This window comes from Sinocyclocheilus grahami, unplaced genomic scaffold (assembly GCF_001515645.1).
Source record: "Sinocyclocheilus grahami isolate Dianchi unplaced genomic scaffold, SAMN03320097.WGS_v1.1 scaffold668.1, whole genome shotgun sequence".
NCBI lineage: Eukaryota > Metazoa > Chordata > Actinopteri > Cypriniformes > Cyprinidae > Sinocyclocheilus > Sinocyclocheilus grahami.
Genome location: NW_015505847.1, coordinates 346050 through 367255, shown reverse-complemented (window position 1 = coordinate 367255; position 21206 = coordinate 346050). Strand labels below are relative to the sequence as shown.

General features: G+C 39.2%; 1 protein-coding gene across 1 annotated transcript in view; it reads left to right on the top strand.

Annotated features, from left to right (window-relative positions):
- LOC107558967 (collagen alpha-1(XXV) chain) overlaps nucleotides 1-21206 on the top strand; it is a 268638-nt gene that overhangs the window by 122554 nt on the left and 124878 nt on the right. Inside the window, exon 7 of the mRNA XM_016242681.1 lies at nucleotides 8843-8887. Coding sequence (XP_016098167.1) covers nucleotides 8843-8887 — 45 coding nt within the window. The remainder of the gene's footprint in view (nucleotides 1-8842; nucleotides 8888-21206) is intronic.

Sequence of the window (21206 nt, the reverse complement as noted above, 5' to 3'; positions counted from 1 at the left end):
ATTGCACTTCTCGTAAAAGAGTAGGGGTGTAACCCCTGTGTCCTGGCCAAATTCCCTCTACTTGTCCTTGTCAATCATGGCCTCCTAATAATCCCCATCCATTGAATTGGCTCTATCTCTCTCTTTCCTTTCCACCAGTAGCTGGTGTGTGGCGAGCGTACTGGCGCTGTTGTGCTGTGGCTGCCGGCACATCATCCAGGTGGATGCTGCACACAGGTGGTGGATGAGGAGAGACCCCCCCATATGATTGTAAAGCTCTTTGGGTGTACAGCAATACACAATAAATTGCTATATAAATGCCTCATTCATTCATTCATTTAAGTGGGTTTGCCAACCACCATTCATAAGGAAAAGAAGACTTTTCTAGCCTAAGGGCCCCCAGCGGGCTACCAGCGCAGGGCCTCTGAGATTTTTCTCATTGGCAAAACGTTGGCCCCTTAGTGCTGGCCCTGCATGGGCAGCCCTCACTTAGCCCACACTATTAATCTGCAACAGGGGTGCCCAACCTGGTCCTGATCAAACACACCTGAACCAACTAATTAGGATCTGAAGGAGCACTTGATAATTACAGACAGGTTTGTTTAATCAGGGTTGGAACTGAACTCTGTAGAAAGGTAGATCTCCATGAACAGGATGCACCCCTGATCTATAACAATGCATCTGTTTCACTTTAAATACTTTTCAGCTACTATAACTTAAGTCTTTGGGAAAAACATTTATTATACATCTGAAATGGATGCAGATACCACATAAGTAATGTCTATACTGCCAAAAATGTGAAAATTAAAAAAAAAACACCACAGCTCTCAAACACCAGAGTCTTCCTAACCAGGAACCATCAAAAATTGTCCAGACTATGGTCTCACCTCGAAAAGAACTTTAAATCCATATTCAAACTGGACCATGATGTGATAACCTCACCAATAAAGAGTCCTTCTAAAATGCATACAAATACACTGTCTTAAATTTTTAGCATCAATCCAAACATAGGCCATACATACATGTAACATCTCTGCAAAACACATCAGCAATGTACACTTTTAAACAACTTGTGTAGACTGGGCTTGAAATGACACATTTTCCATGCTGGCTACTGCTGCTTGCTATTGCTAACTCTCTCTACCACATGGCTTTACTTAAGGAAACCTAAAACATCCTAGCACCCCTAGTGGTAAGGAAGAAAACCGCCCACAAAATTTTTATTAACAGGCTCATGTCTGGCCCACACTGGGCCATCATTGGATTAATGTGGGCAGTCCCATATAGTGGGCTGCTCACAGAGAGCCTGCGGTGAGCCCAAACCTGTGGCCCTCGCCTGGGCAAGCCCACACTGGGCCTGTTTAGTAGGGCCCTAACCCTAGCCCACTGTGCCCGCAAAAAGCCAGCATGGGCCCCGCAAGGACATGTTTGCAGGGTTGCTAGACAGTCCAAGTCTTCAGGGAAGGTATCTTGTCAAGATTTTCTTAGAATAGCTGTTTCTGCCAATTTGTAGTCATCAGCTGTCAGATTTCTCTGTTTCCCAGCCCCCCGTGGCGTAAAAGCACAGCTGCCTCAATTAAATCTTTGAAACTGTTTTACTGATTTGTATGATGGCAAATCAATGCCATTAATGACTGAGCAGTGTGGTGAAAGGGTAACTAAAACAGGGTCACTATACATCATATCTCTTTACCTTTGATTATGGACACTTTTACCAGATATGAAATTATGTTGGTCAGTGCCTCTTGAAGAAAACATGAACCTGGCCATCTGTACATCCTCCACTCCTTGGTCTCCCTTGACCCTGATTTAAAGAAAATAAAAATAGAAATATGTTTCCAGAAATAAAATTCAAATGCTTTTTCTTTACTGTACTTGCCTTGACAGTATGCCAAATTTTTGGATTGCTTCTGAGAAGAATTGGTATGATGTCGAGGCCCAGTTGTTATTTGCTGCATTCAAGTACACAACCTGCAAAGGCTACAAAGGGAAAAAAATAATAATGCAACAAAAAGAACATAAGTAAATACATTGGAATTGAATGTATTACAAGCTTCTTTTCAATAAACAGGAATCAATTTTCATATACATCATAGTGAATGGACTGATCTTGATAGCAGATGACTAGTAAGACTGTAAGGCCTAATCCCAATTCTATTTTATACCCATTCCCCTACCCCCTCCGCCTATCCCTTCCCCTTGTCCCTTGAAACAGAGTGTCAAGTCGTAGGGGTGAAAATATTCCTCTAAGAATTGGGACACCACTACTATACCGTTACACGTCATCATACGTCATTTAGCTCCTACAATAAACACCTATACTGGTGTGCATTAGAGCCTTTAATTACCGTTCTATATTAATGCGCTGCTTACTGACACACACATATCGGAGGTTGCGCAGCTCACACATCCAGGAGCAAAGAAACTTGTCAACGCTGCCTCATGACTTTTATTAATAGCCGTTTAAATACTGAATCGCTACATTACGTATATTATCCCGCAACGAGAGGACCAAATCGCTGTTTTTGAAGTAAACTCACTCATTGTAAAGAGAGACGCACAGACGCACGTACACGCAATTTCCATCTCTCTCTCTCTCTCTCTCTCTCTCTCTCTCTAAATTCAATTCAGTTCAGTTCAGATCAATTCAATTCAATATGTGCTTTATTGGCATGACAATTGTTACAATGTATATATATATATTTTTTTTAATGCATCTGTTAAAATAAATAAAAATAAATAAAATAATAATAAATAAATAATAAAAAATGCATGCCTGTATATATATATATATATATATAATTAAAATAGAACAAATCAACAATTATTATTCTATGAACAATTTAAAATTCAGTGGTGTGTGTGTAGGCACATCACTGTTTTGTTGACTCCTGCCTCTTTTTGTGACAGGCATCAATGTATCTTGCTGCTAGTAAGATACAATCTTGTTTTTCACCTAATAAATATTGAAGTCAGGAAAAAGTACTTCAAATTTTGGATAAAATGTCTTTCTAATGTTTTGATAGTTAGGGCAGCTGGTGAGGAAGTGTTGATCGGTCTCCACTTGATTACAGTATGGGCAGATCTCTTTGGTCAGCCAGTGCTGTTGATATCTGCCTGTCTCTATAGTCAGAATATGATTGCTCAGTCTGTACCTCATCATTTGTCTTCTTAATTTACAATCTTTCACTGTACTCCGATATTCTGCAGTTGTGTAATCTCTATTTAGGGCCAAATAACATTCACGTTTACTTTGTTTTTCTGTTGTTTCAGTCCAATAAGTTAGATAATTTTCTTTTTGTGCTTTTATAATTTGGTTGGGCCGAATTTTGTGGATGAATATTTCAGTGTCCTGATGCTGGCTGTTGTTAGTCATGTTAGTTTGCTTTTGCAACTTCAGGACCATCTGAATCAGGGGACTTTTTTCAGTGTTCACTTCATGGATTTTAAGGGCCTTAAAATGGTAAGAGTTGGGGTCACTCATTTTAAGGTGTTTCCAAAATGTGATGGCTCGTTTCTCAATGCGCATTAGTAGAGGGTATTGGCCTAATTCTGACCTGCATGCGTTGTTCAGTGTGTTCTGTACTCTGAGGATACTCTTACAGAACTCAGCATGCAGGGCTTCAATCGGATTATTGTCCCATTTTTCAAATTCGTGATTCAGGAGAGGACTCTCTCTCACTCTCTGGCAATATTTGAGAAAAGGGTTTTGCGATTTCTAATTATTGGGGGGACTAGCCCCCCTCAATGTCTATGGTGGTTATCGCCCTGATCAGACATGAACATATATGCTGTGGCACTATTGTGCAGTCTGTAATGATATGACGTTAGCAAACTTTAGCGATTTTTGGCAAACAGTTCTTTGAAAATCATGACCGTAATTATGAACTCACGATTGAATGTAACATAAAACAAATGATTACTTTTCATTAAAATCTTTATTAATGCCAAAAATGCTTACATTTATGTGTCTTTTTGTTCACTTGGGCAGCCATGTTGCCGCTGTAGCCGGTTTACGCCGAGATAATTCATACCCCTTCATTTGAAGTGTGGTCCTGAAAAATCTTTGTTTGAAGGGCTATCTGGCCTTTCCCCTTACCCCTACCCCTCCAACCAAAAGAGAATCGAGACACCCCTACCCCTTCACGTGAACGCACCAAACGGAGGGGTAGGGGAAAGGGGAAGGGCTAAGGGGTAGAAATGGGATTGGGCCTAAATTGCTTCCTTTTTTTTCTGAGAAGATCAATAATATCAGGAATGCGTATATATATATATATATATATATATATATATATATGTGTGTGTGTGTGTGTGTGTGTGTGTGTGTGTGTGTGTGCATCATTACAGTCTGTAAAAAGGGTTCATATGTGTATCTCTTATCATCACAAGACTGCAATAGAAATCAGAAGACTGATTAAATGCAAATTAAAAACAAGCCAATTAAATGATAACTCACATGTATGGTCCACTGATGAAGCCATGTGTCAAGTCAAGTGAATTATGAATCATCTTATAACAGGCGTCCAATACTGACTTCCGGAAAAGGGGAATAACCAATGACATTTGAGGTAACAATTAAAACAGCAAGCCCCGCCCCACGACTGACAAAAATAAAAGTGTTCGCACGAGCAGGTGAGAGAAGATTGAGCGCGAGGATGTGGGGAATGATCATGTGCGCGCGAGGGCTTGTATTGCGTGCAGAGGACATGTCACTAGTGATGGGAAACCGAGGCTTTTTGAACCGTTTGAGGCTTTCATGAAATTGTGCCGAAAAATGGTTCATTATTCGAAGCTTTTAACACAGTGTGCATTAGCGACATCTGGTGGTCAGACTTGGTTTCTCTACCAAATCTAACAAAACATCGCGGAGCAGAGGATGGGTTGTGGCTAGACGGGATACTACGGTGGCCGAGAAGTGCACAACAAATCACAATTCTGAAAACAAAAGAACAAATTACAAATGCAAATGCAAGTCTAAAAAACAAAATAACAATTCAGAAAACACAACAACAATTCAGAAAACATTATAAAAAGTCAGAAAACACAATGACAAATTCGAAAACAAAATAACAAGTCAGAAAACACAACGACAATTCAGACAAACCGGAAAAGGTAGGTATAGTTTGAGACAGTGCCATTGGTTTGGGATTACTCACCGCTGACTGGACGAGACATCTGTCAATCAACGTATACAGGGAAGAACCAGCCGAAGAACAGCAGAGTCGTGGTAGAAAGTTCGGAGATGGTATTAAAGTAGCTCAGTTTAAATGTATTGTATGAATTGCCCTTACTATGGAATAAAAAATATGGGGTGTATATTTACATTTAGTAAAAAGTGGCTGTGAAACATCAGCTCCAACATTTGATCCCGTCTTTTGCCAAGATTTTTTTCCTCCCTTTACAAATCTCGTATTAGCAATGGATTCTATTTACACTAAGTGAAAATAGCAGTATTTTTAGCAATATGCTATTTACACAGTGCAAATACCTAGTTACACTATGTTAAAATAGCAGGATTTCTACTATCAAGTATACTACTTGTTGCAAATAGTGGCAATTATCTGCACTTCAGTACATTATAAAACAGTATGCAATAATGTATTGAGTGTAAATTATAATTTAAATTTAAATTATTAAATGGATGCCACCTTATTGATACAATAAAACCCTCCCTACACCTACCCTAACCCTACCCGATACTCTATTTTCAACTTTTTGATTATTTCCTTAATTTTTATTGAAAATAAATGCCTTTACAATGTGATACGAGATTTGAAAAGGGAGGGAAAAAAAGTTCGGCAAAAGGCGGGATCGAACTCGGGTCGATCGCGTCAAAAAGCCAAGGGCAAGCGCTTATCCATCTGCACCACTGGAGCTGATGTTATACAGCCACTTTTAACTAAATGTAAATATACACCACGTATTTTTTATTCCAGAGTAAAGCAATTCATACAATACATTTAAACTGAGCTACTTTAGTACCATCTCCGAACTTTCTACCACGACTCTGCTGTTCTTCGGCTGGTTCTTCCCTGTATACGTTGATTGACAGATGTCTCGTCCAGTCAGCGGTGAGTAATCCCAAACCAATGGCACTGTCTCAAACTATACCTACCTTTTCCGGTTTGTCTGAATTGTCGTTGTGTTTTCTGACTTATTTTGTTTTCGAATTTGTCATTGTGTTTTCTGACTTATGTTTTCTGAATTGTTGTTGTGTTTTCTGAATTGTTGTTGTGTTTTCTGAATTGTTGTTGTGTTTTCTGAATTGTTGTTGTGTTTTCTGAATTGTAATTTAGTTTTTTAGACTTGCATTTGCGTTTGTAATTTGTTCTTTTGTTTTCAGAATTGTGATTTGTTGTGCACTTCTCTGCCACCGTAGGATCCAGCTAAAACCAAAAGCTAACAATAAATTGAATTTTCTACGTATTAGATTGTGTTTTATTAACGTCTACACCTACCCCAACCCTAAACCTACCCCTTACAATAATGCAAAAATAGTAATTATTGTTGTACAGTGTGAGAAAAATTACGCTATATTGATGTGCGCATGCCCAGTAGTTTTTGCTGTATGCCATCTAGCCTTAACCCAGAGGATGGTTTGAAAAAGTTTTTAATCTGTGCCAACTCGTGTCATGCGTAGTCCAGTCAACGGATTCACATATTGATCAATAATATAAAATATACAAGTGTGTGATTATAATTAATAATTGATGCGAGTAGTAGCTAAAATATTTTGGGTGAGCTGTTCGGGGTCTCCGAGACCTCAGCTATAGAACATGATAAAATGCAATAGAGGTGTGACGTGCATTCAGTTTCTGTCTGGTGTTGAGGTTATTCTAAACTATTCTATTGAATCCCAAATAAGTGTACACACACACACAACCAAGTCAATGTAAAGTCAAACACAAGAGTCATGCGAAGCGCCAAATTTTTTCAAACCAGCTGTCTCGACCTTCCGATACTGCATGACGTTCGAAGCTTCAAACGCCATCAATCACGTGGTACTGTCATTTTGATACAAGCATCGGCACAGTGTGTGATACAATAGGGCTTTGAAAACTGCGTCGGAGCATCGGAGTCTCGGTATCAATCGTCCCATCACTACATGTCACAAGGGTTTGAAATGAGCTTGCGGGCTCCCGTTTCCTCCCGTCTAGATCTGTTTTCTTCTCGCGGAAGTGATTTACCATGCATGCCAGCATCAGTGCTGTGCTCGGTTATTAATGGCATTGATTTGCCATCATAGATTTGGATCTGGGAAAGAGTGATCTTCAGATTGCAGCAGAAAAATTCCCTCAGTTCACAACTGTCAATGATACCTTGGTCTGGTGTAATGGGCCGGTGGTCCTGTGGTTACCAGAAAAAAATGCTGGTCCTTGTCTCCAGCACTTATCTGTTGCTAATTCTACCAAGTTTTTCCATGGGTGATGTTGTCTGATGGATTATTGGTAGAATCAATATAATGCCAGGTTTGACCATTAGTTCCTGAATCTCGGCAAATCTGGTGCCCACAAAAACCTTAAAGCGACAGGAGTCAGACTGTAGCCATGTCAGGACTGTGGTGAAGCAAGTCCAGAGGAAACAGGAACATATGTGTAATGTAAGCTCTCTATTGGCAAGAGAAGCTAACCGAGCACCAGTGAGGGCAGCACACAGTTCTAACCTTGGCATGGATAGCTGTCGCTTAGGGGCCACTCTTGATCTAGCAGTGAGAAATGACACTTCAACACCTCCCTCAGGGTTTTCTGTTCATAGATAAGCAACAGAATCATAAGCCTGTTCTGAGGGATCACAAAACTTAAAAAAAAAAAAGTCATCACTTTGAATGACAAATAGATATATAGAGTCAGTTAATATGTACTGTACTGGCAAGGTTGAGTTGAAGGTGATGGTCCTTCATCCAGCATGAAAGGGAGCAGCGAGCAGCTAAGGCAGCTGAGGGAAAAACACCAGTGTGAAGGGATGTGTTAATGATGTGAGTGAGCGCAGGTACAACTGCAGGAGAAATGGCTTGAAGGAGATGAGATGGAATAGGATCAAGCGGACAAGTAGTAGGATGATTAGAAAAGATGAGTTTGGAGACTTCTGCCTCAGAGAGTGAAGAGAAGGATGTAAACGAGTGTATGTTTGCTGGTAAGATGTGCTTGACAGATTGTGGTGTGGAAAATTGTGCATTGATGGTTTTAATTTTATTAATGAAGAACATGGCAAAGTCGTCAGCTGTTAGAGTTGATGAAGGAGGGGGAGGAGGAGGACATACCCATACCCTTTCAGCAGAACCAACCGCGGAGAACATCTGACAGCCAAGGGGCAGAAGGGGTGGTAAGGCCTGGCCTGGAAGACAAGGGGCAGACAGTGTCTAAACAAGATGTAAGAGTGGAGCAGAAATTATCAGTAGCTCTGTTAGCATCAAGAGATGATAACGGTTTAGGGGGAGGAAGCAAAGATGAAACATAGCAGATAGCCGGGAGGGTGAGAGTGAGTGTAGGTTACGTTGAAAGATGACACATGGAGGGGTATGTGTTGTGTCAGGAACCATGTTGAGGTTAAGAGTGAGGAGGAAGTGATCCGAGGTGTGCAGTGGAGTAACCAGTACATGATCAGTGGAGCAGTGTCGTGTGTAAATAAGGTCCAGTTGGTTGCCTGATTTGTGAGTAGCCGTAGTTAACACTCTCTTGAGATCAAAAGAGGCAAGCAGAGTGTAAAAGTCTGCAGCCTGAGGTTTATCTAGGTGGATGTCTTTATCTAAATGCCAGTATCTTTATCTACACATGACATGTTTATCTAACGTGTCTTTATCTAAATGCCAATATCTAATTTATTTTAAATATATCTAATGACAATATGTAATTTTCACTTGTAGGGTTCCATTGGGCCACCTGGTATTCCAGGTATCGATGGAATGAAGGTAAGATAACATATCTTCACTTCCTTTAAAATCTTATGGTTTTGAATACACAGTACGTTTCCTATTTTTGCCTTTAGCCACTTTTAAATTACAGGACACTGATTCTTGAGACATGGGACAAAACATGTCCAGCAATGGTAACTGCTATTAGGTTTAAAAATGAAAATATTTTCAATGTAAATGTCATTTGGGATCAATAATAAAATGTATTTAACACAATTATCCCCTTCCATTTAAAGGGGTCATATGATGCAATTTCAAGTTTTCCTTTCTCTTTGGAGTGTTACAAGCTGTTCGTTGCAAAGACTACAGTCTCAAACCCAAAGAGATTTTCTTTATAAAAGTTAAGACTAGTCCACGCCCTCCTAAAACGCCTCGTTTAAACACGCCCCCACATGTCTACGTCACTGTGGGTAGATTTGCATAACACCGCCCACATGTTCACCCAAAGAAAGAAGGCGTAGCTTGGATTCTCGCTGTAGTATTGTTGCCGCCGCCATGCCGTGGAGATGCTGTGTTTTTCGTTGTGAAAGTAAAACCACTTTGTTTGGTCTTCCAAAAGAGGACATACCTAGAAATCAGTGGTTAAGTTGTATTTACAACACTGTTCCAGAACAGTTCAACCCAAATATTCAGATGTGTCCAGCGCATTTTATGGAGGACGGTTTCCTGAACCTGGGAGAGTAGCCTACAAAAGGCTGTTTCTATAAAGTGGGGCAATTCCAACTTTGCAAGGACAGTCTGGCGCTTCTAAATCACAGCCTGTAAGTACGTTTTCATATTTAAAGAATTTGCCACTGATGATTCAAACGCACTGGATAGCTGGCCAATCAGCGTACACCTCGCTTTTTAGAATGATTAGTTTTGTAAAAATCGACGCGTTTCAGAAAGGCGGAGCATAGAGGAGCAACAATAATGTACATTATGTGGAAAATTGTGTTTTTTTTACCTTAAGCCGCATAAACACATTATATTACACCAAATACACAAAATAATGTTCTTTTTAGCAATGTCATATGACCCCTTTAATTTTATCATTATTATATCAAATCTATGACACTTATTGCCTTCTCACTACATCTAAAACAGTGTGTCCACAGAGAAGGTTTCCATCATGCATATGCTATAAAATGGAGAGAATGTTTTTAAATGATGAAAAAGAGCTTGTTAAAAATCGACGCGTTTCAGAAAGGCGGAGCATAGAGGAGCAACAATAATGTACATTATGTGGAAAATTGTGTTTTTTTTACCTTAAGCCGCATAAACACATTATATTACACCAAATACACAAAATAATGTTCTTTTTAGCAATGTCATATGACCCCTTTAATTTTATCATTATTATATCAAATCTATGACACTTATTGCCTTCTCACTACATCTAAAACAGTGTGTCCACAGAGAAGGGTTCAAGCATTCATATGCAATAAAATGGATATAAAAGTTTGTTTTTTTAAATGATGAAAAAGAGCTTGTTTTATCAAAAGCAACACTTAATAAATTATCTCATATCAAAACAAGGTTGTTTTGTGGGGGCTGCATTTCAGTGACACATGCATGTTTCATAAGGTTTTTAAAGTTGTGTCCCCACTTTTTGTCAACACTGTCAGACATTCATTAAAATGTAAAAAAAAAAACACTTTAAATGACCCCCTTGCCACATTGCACCTCTGCAGAGTACATCAGTGTCAGACAGGCTCTGGTCAGTTTTATGGTTTTAGAATATTTTAAATCCTAATGTTAATATTTCCTGTGTCACAACCATTATATGTCAACACCTTCTTCCAATTTTTCTTTGAAAATATTTCTTTGAAATATTTAGATAATGTTATTCTCCTGAAGCAGGTTCTATTAGCATCTAGCATCTACAAAAGAAAAAAAAACACATGTACTAAGGGCGACCGTGAGAGCCTGTACAGTGCTCAACGCAGTGTTCATTTTGTCAACGAAGATGACGACGAAAAATATTCGTAAACGAACATTTTTTTCTGTGAATAAGACGAGACGTTGATGAGCTAAAACTAATATCTGATGATAAAATGTATGACGAAATTCATGCCGCATCTTAACAAGACAAGACAGGACTATAATGTTATTTGAGGACTACTGGACATTCAAATTACATCCTATAGACCAATTTAGAGTAGACGTCACAGTTACGTCACATGCAGCTGCGTGCACATTGTGGTTGCAGAAAAACACTGCGAACAAGTGTAGGTAAATGGGTAAAATCCATGATTTCATGGATTTCATTCCAAAGAAAAAATATTTTTGTGCCTTTTGATGTCAAGATCGGAATGCAAATAATTTTTATAGAATACTGTCGTCAAAGACGCCATTTGAAGCTAAACGCAGACGTTTAAATGGACATACTATGGATGAAAACTGCTATGATTACTCTACTTTTAAAGCATAAATTCGATTTAAACAGTAGGTCTACATATTCACATATGCTGTTCATAGGGGACGTATTGTATTAGCCCTACAGTTACAGCATGAAATATTATTTAAACCTTACTATTAGAAATATTTAAACCTTATTAACATTTTTACATAACAGTTATTTTATCTCACAATTCTGACTTTTTTCGCAAATGCAAGTTTATATCTCCTAATTCGGACTTTATAACTCGACTTAACTCAAAAATAGTGAGTTTGTCAAATCTGAGGGGAAAAAAGCCAGAAGAGCCGAGGGGAAATGAGAGAATGACGAGTTGTTTTTTCCTTATTAGAATTGTGAGATATAATCTCGGAATTGCTAGAATAAAGAAAGAATTTTGAAATATAAAATCAAATTTATCTTTTTTTTATTCCATGGCTCCATAGACTGCCACTTGAAAACCGTCATTTTCTGCCTCCAAGGGCTGTGGATGGGTCTGCACCACTAGCGGAGGCGTGCTCACACTAGCATCTGCTACGGGAGCTGGAGGCCACTGAACAGAAAAATGGTTATTAGTAGCATGAGGGAGCGGAAGAGATGTGGGCCTGTGTTACAAATGCTGTAGGCCATGGGAAGGGGGTTGGGTTGTGACGTCCTGAAGAGCTTGTGTAGCCTGCACTGCTAGTGGAGGCAGCCTCACATTAGCGTCTGCTACGGGAGCTGGAGGCCACTGAAAGGAAAAGGGTGGGTTAGAAGTCACAGGACGGAAATACTGAGGTGTGAGGGCCTGTGTTGCAAGCGGAAGCAGCTTCACACTTGCTTCCGCTGCTATAGCTGTAGGCCACGAGAAAGTGGAAGGGTTAGTGACATTTAGCGGGACAAGCTGAAATGCCTGGGTAGCCTGCAGTGTTGCAGACTTAGTTTGTGTTGCAGTAAATTTGTTGCTAGATTTGGCAACTCCTCAAGCCTTGTCCACATTAATAAGTTTCTGTTGAAAACGCGTCTTTTCCTCTCGTTTTGGCCTTCCATCCACACTAAAACAAGGAGTCCAGGAAAACAGAGCTTTTAAAACGCTTTCAGAGTGGATAAATCTGAAAATGCGGTTTTCACATTGTAGTATGGACTGTGGAAACGGAGGCTTTTGAAAACGATGATGCATTTTTAGTCATGTGACACATTGTACCCGTGTTGCCAGATTGGAAATGTCCAAGTATCATACTAGAAGCTCAATTATCGTATTTGGAAGAAAATTATCGTACACGACTCAAACGTACAGAATACAGCTATCTAAACCAACAACTTTTTGACACTACCTGCAAATTACCACAATAGATAACTAGGCGTACCGTGTTTACATTGGACGCGAGCAGTGCGACGAAATACTATAGAAACCATTATAATCAGTGACTGTTTGCACTGGATGTGACACGACAACCCCGACAGTAAACTGATGCCTCGTTCTATTTATGACGTATTAAAATGATTTTTAACACTCCCTTTGTCACATCCAGTGTAGACAGACTTCAGCTGTTAACTCCACATCTGAGCCGCTGTCATCAGAAGCCTGTGTGTTGCCAGATGTTGAGGGGATTCTTGCCATCATGGACCGCAACATAGTGCACGTTGGCTTTAAAGCAGGGCACCCTCATGCATTCTTAAAGGGGTCATATGATGCGATTTCAAGTTTTCCTTTCATGGTAAGGGGCGTTACATTTCCGACGAGTGCTTGCGGTGTTCGGCCAATCACAATGCACTGGGTCAGCTGGCCAATCGGAGCAGACTGCGCTTGTCGGAAGGAGGGACTTTGCAGAAAACGAGAGAGAGAGGCGGGGCATATAGGACATACAATAATGCAGGGATCTTCAAATCTGGCCCACCCACTTTCCTGCAGAGTTTAGCTCTAACCCTAATCAAACACACCTGAGCATGCTAATCAATGGCCGCAGGATCATTAGAAAATCGCAGGTAGCTGAGTTAGATCAGGGTTGGAGCTAAACTCTGCAGCGCATTGGACCTCCAGGGTAAGATTTGAGGAACCCTGCAATAATGTATAGTATTTGAAAAATAATGTGTTTTTTGAACATTAAAGCATGTCAACATATTCTGTTACACCAAATACACAAAATAATGATCTTTAAAAAAAGCATCATATGACCCCTTTAACACACTCTGAGGTGTGCATGAGCTCATTTAGAGTGTCTGTGATGAGCCGATTTCGTGTATGAATATAGAAGCCCTATGACCATCATTTGAATCGTCATAAAATTATGAAATCATACATTATTGGATTTTTTTTCTCTTTTCATTATTGATCGTACATCGTAGAGGTAGAAATTATCGTATTTCTGGCAACACTGCATTGTACCAATAGACATACCAGTAAGGCAAATTTTGCAGTTATGTGTTATTCACCTTCACATTGTTGCTTAAGATATTTACTTTGCACGCTCTTCATATTACAGACCTAAAAGACCACAGAAAATTTACTCACGATTGCTGTCCTACGGCAAAACACGAGGGCAGTTGCGTTTTAGATCAATTCTGAGTGAGCGAGCCGTGGTTGTGTCAGTAAATGGTGAAATATTAACTTAAATGAATTGATCCTGCCAGAAGAATTGCGTAAAATGTATTATGTCTGTTCCGTCTGTATCATCTCAGTGAGGTTTTATACATGCACAATAAGGCTAATGTAACGCTTTCAGACATTTCAGTGTGCATGATAAACTTTGGAAAAAACGTTTGCTTCGTAGGTTCAAAAACCTCGTGAAGTTGGGGGGGCCAACTTCACGGAGGTGTTACAAAATGGCATCAACATCCGTTTATGTCATAAAATGACTTCACCTGAAAATTAATTAATTTGTAACACGGCCTGCGCCGGAAGAGCCGCGGTGAAAGGCTTAGCCGCAGCGGGAAGCGAGTGAGGCTTTGCTGCGGAGAGATCTGGGGCGCGGCACAGGCTCGTTGAAGGCCTGCTGCTGCTGCGACCCAGCGCTCGAGGAGAGCCGGGTCTTGTGCGGTACGATGGTAATGACGAGCGAGGCGAGCTCGGGGCTTTGCACGGTCTATTGGCCAGAGCGTGTGGCTTGTCGAGAAGAGCAGCGGCCGCGATGAAGCCTGGTGCTCGGCGGCCGTGTCTGGCGGAGAAGGAGTGATTATGGGGCCGGCAAATTGCGGCGGAGGATCTGAAAAATCCCCAGTCTTTTCGTTGGCCGGGAAATTGGGTCTGTGGTAAAAAGGCAAAAGGAGCAAACCGAATGCTGAAAATCGAGAGATAACTTAGGTAGGACGTACTTGGTTATTTATAGGAGTTTTCTTTTGCGCTGATTGGATACATGGCGTAATCACTAATGATGAACTGGCCGTGTTAATTATCTGTGCGTGCGCCTCCCGAAATTTGTTTATAAACATCTCTTAGTCGGCTTCCCTGACTAAATATTTTTTCTAGTCGGCGAATTAAATACTAAACCATAATGAGCCTTCAGCGTTCTAGCGCACACATAAAGCAGTGCAAAGCACCAGCAATTACTGTATCGGGTAAAAATAGTAAGAAGATATTTTTATTATTTATTAATAAATGTGGAGATGGAGAGGAGTGACACATCTTTGCAGCTGACACGCGCGTTTCCATTACAGATTTGCGCAAAACTTTGGCGATATTTTCTGAATGTCGATAAAAAAGTATTGCGAAATGAGGCGTTTCCATTAACCAATGTTATGTGGCTAAAACGTAACCTTTTGCCTCTCGCGATAAGTCATGGCAATGGATTTTGGTGGGATTTTGGCTATATTTATTCAAAGGAGGCTTGTGCCTGTATCTTTACAGAAGCAGCAAAGAGATCCGCTTCAGAAACGTGCGTGGCGCTGCTGGAATAAACCATAGACTGTATAAAAACAAACAAGCATTGGGTGGCCGTAATCAGCTTCAGTGACCGTATCAGAGCCACACTGCACCACAGACGTGTGCAGTGTAAATTGTCTAAGCTTTAATAGTAGGGAAAGCCCCTTATACTGGAGCGCGGCCACTTATGAATTGTTTCTTGGAGGTTAGTACGTTGAAGAATGATCATATGACTTATTACATACGCCATGTGACCTGTAAATGCGAAAAAGCCGTTTCCATTGCCGTTTTGCGAATTAATCCTTTTGCGCATTGCCTGAAAAACCACCTCATGCGAGCGTAAAAATTACGTAGCGTAGCCTATTTTCAATTCGTAATTTCAATTTGCGCAATTTGAAGGGTAATGGAAACGCTACTGACTCGCCATCTCTGCAGTAGGCCTACAGTTGGAAGCACCTTAATAGGGATTGCATAATGATACAGTTTTGTTTCGATTTTAATTGTTTCGTTTTAAAGTAGACATTTCAAGGTTTCTATAAATACATTTCTTATATGTATGTGAGCAGTGTTGCCAACTTAGCAATTTTGTTGCTAAATTTAGCACCTTTTCAGACTACTCTGGGACATTTTTCTTCCAAAAGCACCTAGCAACAATTTTTTTTATTTTATTTGGCAACTTTTGATGTGACTAAAAAAAGCACACATTTTCCTTCCAAATTACACAAAAAGAGGAAACCAAAGATGCCTAGCAGTACAGATATCACGTGAATTAAGTTAGCTGCTATTTGCAGTTGTTCAATTTAATAATAATAATAATAATTTAATAATTGGTCATTTATGATACACTTTGTTAGTATAGCATCTAGCTTGTACCTGCAATTGTTGATCAGTTCTGTAAGAAAAATGGAAAAGATACTTGTAATTTTCCAGGACATTATCCATTATCCATTGTAACCCTGTTACCCAAAAAACACAATGTGTAATTTAAAATGCAGGTAAAAAACCAATACGGAAAATCCTTTCATGTTAACAGAATAGATGCCCTATTCTTACAGGCTTTTCTTAGTGTAGCATACTAACTAACTACTAATACACTGCTTAAAGCATAATTGTTGAGAATGTGTAGTATTACTAGTTTACTAGCTATTAAAAAAACTTAAAGTATTTTTGCTGAGATTTGATGTTGTGACACAATTTTGCATCATAATTACGCAATAACGTCATCACGCAATGACATCATAACATAATTTAGCCACAAATCGACGTTCCTTTAGCAACTTTCTCTGAAAAATAATTGGCAACACTGTCTGTGAGGCATATAAGCTGAGTTTAGTTTCATTTTTGTGACATGCTCGAGACGGCAGAAAGCGCATCCTGTTTGTTTTCTTTATTTTACAAAAGTGCAATGTTTTGTTGTTATTGTGGGTGTACTAAAAGTAGACCCTCTACATTGTATAATGATGTTACTCTTCTCTCTATGAACAAAAATGACGGCGTATTTTAAGTTGTATTATTAGGGGGAAAATGCCAGCGATCACGCCAGCGCCTTCATGGTGCGCTTTTTCCACACAAACACTCGGATGCGCCTAACAGCGTTAAGCGTTTAAACTAACATTGTGATATGCAACCTCAGCTTTAGCATGACAGGAAAAATACATTAAAAAAAACATTCAAATAGAAAACAGTTCTTTCAAATTTTAAACTCTAAAACACCGGGTTAAAAGCAACCCAATTTGGGTTGTTTTTAACTTAAGGGCTAGGTAAATATAGGACAGAACACATTTAGGGTTAATTTTACCGAGCAAATTGGGTTATTTATTTAACCCACCATAATGGGATGATTTAACCCTGCTAATGGGTTGATTCATTTTTATTATAATATAGCTTATTTTTTACTGTATACATGAAATAATGTTTACAGATTAACTTAAATCCTCTAAACTTTTGTAAAATACTCCAGACAACCACTGGTTTGCATGATAACTTTCTTTATTTTCCTTTATCAAATACAGCATTGTTTATCGTTTTTATGTATACATATTGCCTATTTAAACTTGTTTAACAACCATTAAAAGTTAAAATGAAACATTAAACAGATGTCATTCACGTATAATCGACCAGTCTCTGTTATTCCGTTTCCACCATAATGGCGCTGGCTCTCGTGCCCGAGCTGGAGTCGTGTTCAGTGGGGAACTGCTCACAGCTAAGTCCGCTGCCCTGCGTTTCACTCATAGCCGAAATATACTGTGACTGCCTCCATAACCTGTCCAAAAACAAACAGTAAACAGCTCTGAGGAAATATTTTAACATCCAAATTTGTATTCTATATCTCTATGAATAAAATCGTTTATTTTATGCAGAGTATCAGGCTTTTCAATCACGCGATACGACCGACGTTTAGGTGATTCACACCGCACGCATGTAGGTTGCTCTGCATGAAATTTAACGATTTACAGCACAGTAACGATTTTATATATAAAATGAAATGTACACAAACCTGTATTTACCGAAGAAATGCGTCAATTTGATGGCACTTAGAACTGCTCTCTCCAGAAGAGGACGCAAAATCCCTGCAGTAAATAACTATAAGGATCTGAGTAATACAAAAACTAACCAAACATTGGGTTGTTATGTCTGACCCAGGAGTTGGGTAACACTAAAAAAAACTACCCAATCATTGGGTTGTTAGGCTACATTTGACCCAGGAGCTGGGTACCACAAAAACTACCCAAACACTGAAAAAATAACCAAAAAAATTGACCCAAAATGCTCAACCCAGCATTTGGGTTAAAAAAACAACCCCGGATTTTTTTAGAGTGTAGATACTGTATTTTTGATCAAATAAATGCAGCCTTGCTAAGCAGAAAATTTATTTCAAAACCATTTAATATCTAACTGACCCCCTTTTGAATAATGGTGTATATTATAGCCCAGTGTTTCCCAGCCTTTTTTTTAGTCGCGGCACCCTTTGGAAATGTTAACAAATTTGTGGCACCCTACAAAATTAATTTTGTCACAATACTTGAATTGTGATAATTTCGATATGATACTTTGAAAAGTATAGATATTTGGTACAGCAGGGAAGAACTGCAGAATATACTGTCATACAGATATTTTAAATATTATTAAATTTTTTGTCCATCGATGGTGGCAATCAGTAGGCTAATTTCTAATGAAGAGACCAATTTACAGTGCTGCTTGAAAGTTTGTGAACCTTTTATAATTGTCTATATTTCTGCATAAATATAACCCAAAAAATCATCAGATTTTCATGCAAGTCCTGAAAGTTGACAAACCCAATCAAACAAATGAGATGAAAATATATACTTTGTCACTTATTTATTCAGGAAAATGATCCAATATTACATATCTGTGAGCGGCAAAAGTATGTGAATCTCTAGGATTAGCTGTTAATTTGAAGGTGAAATTAGAGTCCATCTGTTCAGAGGTGTTTTCAATCAGTGAGATGACTATCAGGTGTCAGTGTGTGTCCTGTTTTATTTAAAGAACGGGGATCTATCAAAATTTGGTCATGTTTGTGGAAGTGTATCATGGCACAAACAAATAGGATCTCTGAGGACCTCAGAAAGAGTTGATGTTGTTCATCAGGCTAGAAAATGTTTCAAAGCCATCTCTAAATAGTTTGGATTCCACCAATCCACAGTCAGACAGATTGTGTACAAATGGAGGAAATTCAAGAGCACTGTTACCCTCCCCAGGGGTGGTCCACCAACAAAGAACACTCTAGAAGCAAGACGTGTAAAAGTCCACTAGGTTTCAAAGGACTGCAGGCTAACTTCTAAGCAGCTAAAGGCCTTTCTCAAATTGGCTAATGTTAACGTTTATGAGCCCATCATCAGGAGAACACTGAACAACCATGGTGTCCATTGCAGAGTCGCAAGAAGAAAGCCACTGCTCTCCAAAAAGAACATTGCTGCCCATCTGCAGTTTGCTAAAGATCATGTGGACTAGCCAGTGGAATACTGGAGAAATGTTTTGTGGATGGATGAGACCGAAAACACTGCATTCCAGCATAAGAACCTTATCCCATTTGTGAAACATGGTGGTGTTAGTAGTATCATGGTTTGGGCCTGTTTTGCTGCATCTGGTCCAGGGCAACTTGCCACCATTGATGGAACAATGAATTCTGAATTATACCAGCAAATTCTGAAGGACATTGTCAGGACATCTGTCCGAGAACTGAATCTCAAGAGAAAATGGGTCATGCACCAAGACAACGACCCCAAGCACACAAGCCGTTCTACCAAAGAGTGGTTAAAGAAGAACAAAGTTAATGTTTTGGAATGACTGAGTCAAATTACGGACCTTAATCCAATTGAAATTTTGTGGAAGGACCTGAAGCAAGCAGTTCATAGGAGGAAGTGGTTCTGTACTGAGAAATGGGCTAAAATTCCTACAAGCCATTGTGCAGGACTGATCAGCAGTTACAAGAAACGTTACTTGCAGTTATTGTTGCAAAAGGGAGTCACACCAGATACTGAAAGCAAAGATTCACATACTTTTGCCACTCACAAATATTTAACACCAGCTCATTTTTCTCAATAAATAAATTACAAAGTATAAATTTTTGTCTCATTTGTTTGATTGGGTTCTCTTTGAGGAACTTTCAGGATTTGTGTCAAAATCTAATTATATTTTGAGTCATATTTATGCAGAAATATAGAAAATTCTAAAGGGTTCAACAAACGTTCAAGCAGCATTGTATATGACAGATTTTATTGTAGGCTTTTATTCATATGTAAACAATGTTTAATTACCATTATAGCTAGCTATCTCTCACATTTTTGCTCACTCAGTGTATTTTTGATTTTACAGTGGGGTAATTTTGTTGCAGTAGCACGAGATTAAAACTTTGAATTGAATAAAAAATGACAAGTAAGCATTCAGTAATAAAATATGAACAAATAAAGAAATTACTAATTATAGCACAAATAAAAAATAACAATAGGCCTACAAATGAAATAAATTGCTTTTTTAGTTTTTCAGGTAGGTCTAACAGTAGGGCTATTAAGAGATTTAGTTTTTTTTTTTTTTTTACCAATTATCCAAATAATGTTTAGTCCTAGAAAGCTATTATTATCCGAACACGTGAGCATAACATAGGGGTTAGCACTTAGCAGATCAATGAATAAGAGAACAGCGTTACCAGTAGGGGTGTAACGATACATGTATTCGTATTGAACCTTTCGGTACGAGGGTTTCGGTTCGGTATGCATTACAAACCGAACGATTCGTTGGACTAATCCTATTACATTTGGAAAATAAAATAAAGTGTGTGAAATATAATGTATCAGTGCCACTGCGCCAACCCTCTACATTGCGAGTAAATCACTCGCATATGCGACTAAATCTTGCTCTGGGCGACTAAATAATGTCTAACATTAGCCATTGGCTAATAAATTCTTAGATTTTACACGCCAGTACGTGTGTGAGAGGCGTTCAACACAGATTTTCACTCGATAAACACGCTGACTGAGCGCTTGAGAGTTTTGCTCTCCGTCAAGCGATCTGTACTATTTGGATGCGCTCAATGGATCATGTCATGTACTCAATGGATGCTATGTAGCACGCAGCGCACCTGTATTTGACGTACCGTAAACTAGTGTGAAGGCGCACGACTCGCCGTCGCTTTACTGATAGCGCTGTGTTTCTCACACATGCAAAGAGAGAGAGCGAGAGTCTTGCATACCATGCTGAATCGACGCGCTACATGTAAACCATGTTCTTTTGTATTTTCCTGTCAAAATAACAGAGTTCATTTAGAATTATTCAGCTTTTGAGAACAAGCAGAAGATATGACAGTTTCTCGGCAGTGGGCGGAGCTAATGCGCGAACAGCTCTCGTTGGTTGGCGCTCATCTATTACCGTCCCTGTTTTGATTTCAGCAAATCAGTTCGAGCGAACGCTGACAACGTGATTAATATTCATGAACCCAGCAGATAATAGTAGTAGTAGTAGTAGTAGTATCTTTTAATAATAATTACTATTACCTATGACCAACAATATCTTAAACACCACCACCAGTCCTAAGTTCAGTTAAAATGACAAATATGCATTCATTCATGGTTACCAAGTTTTAG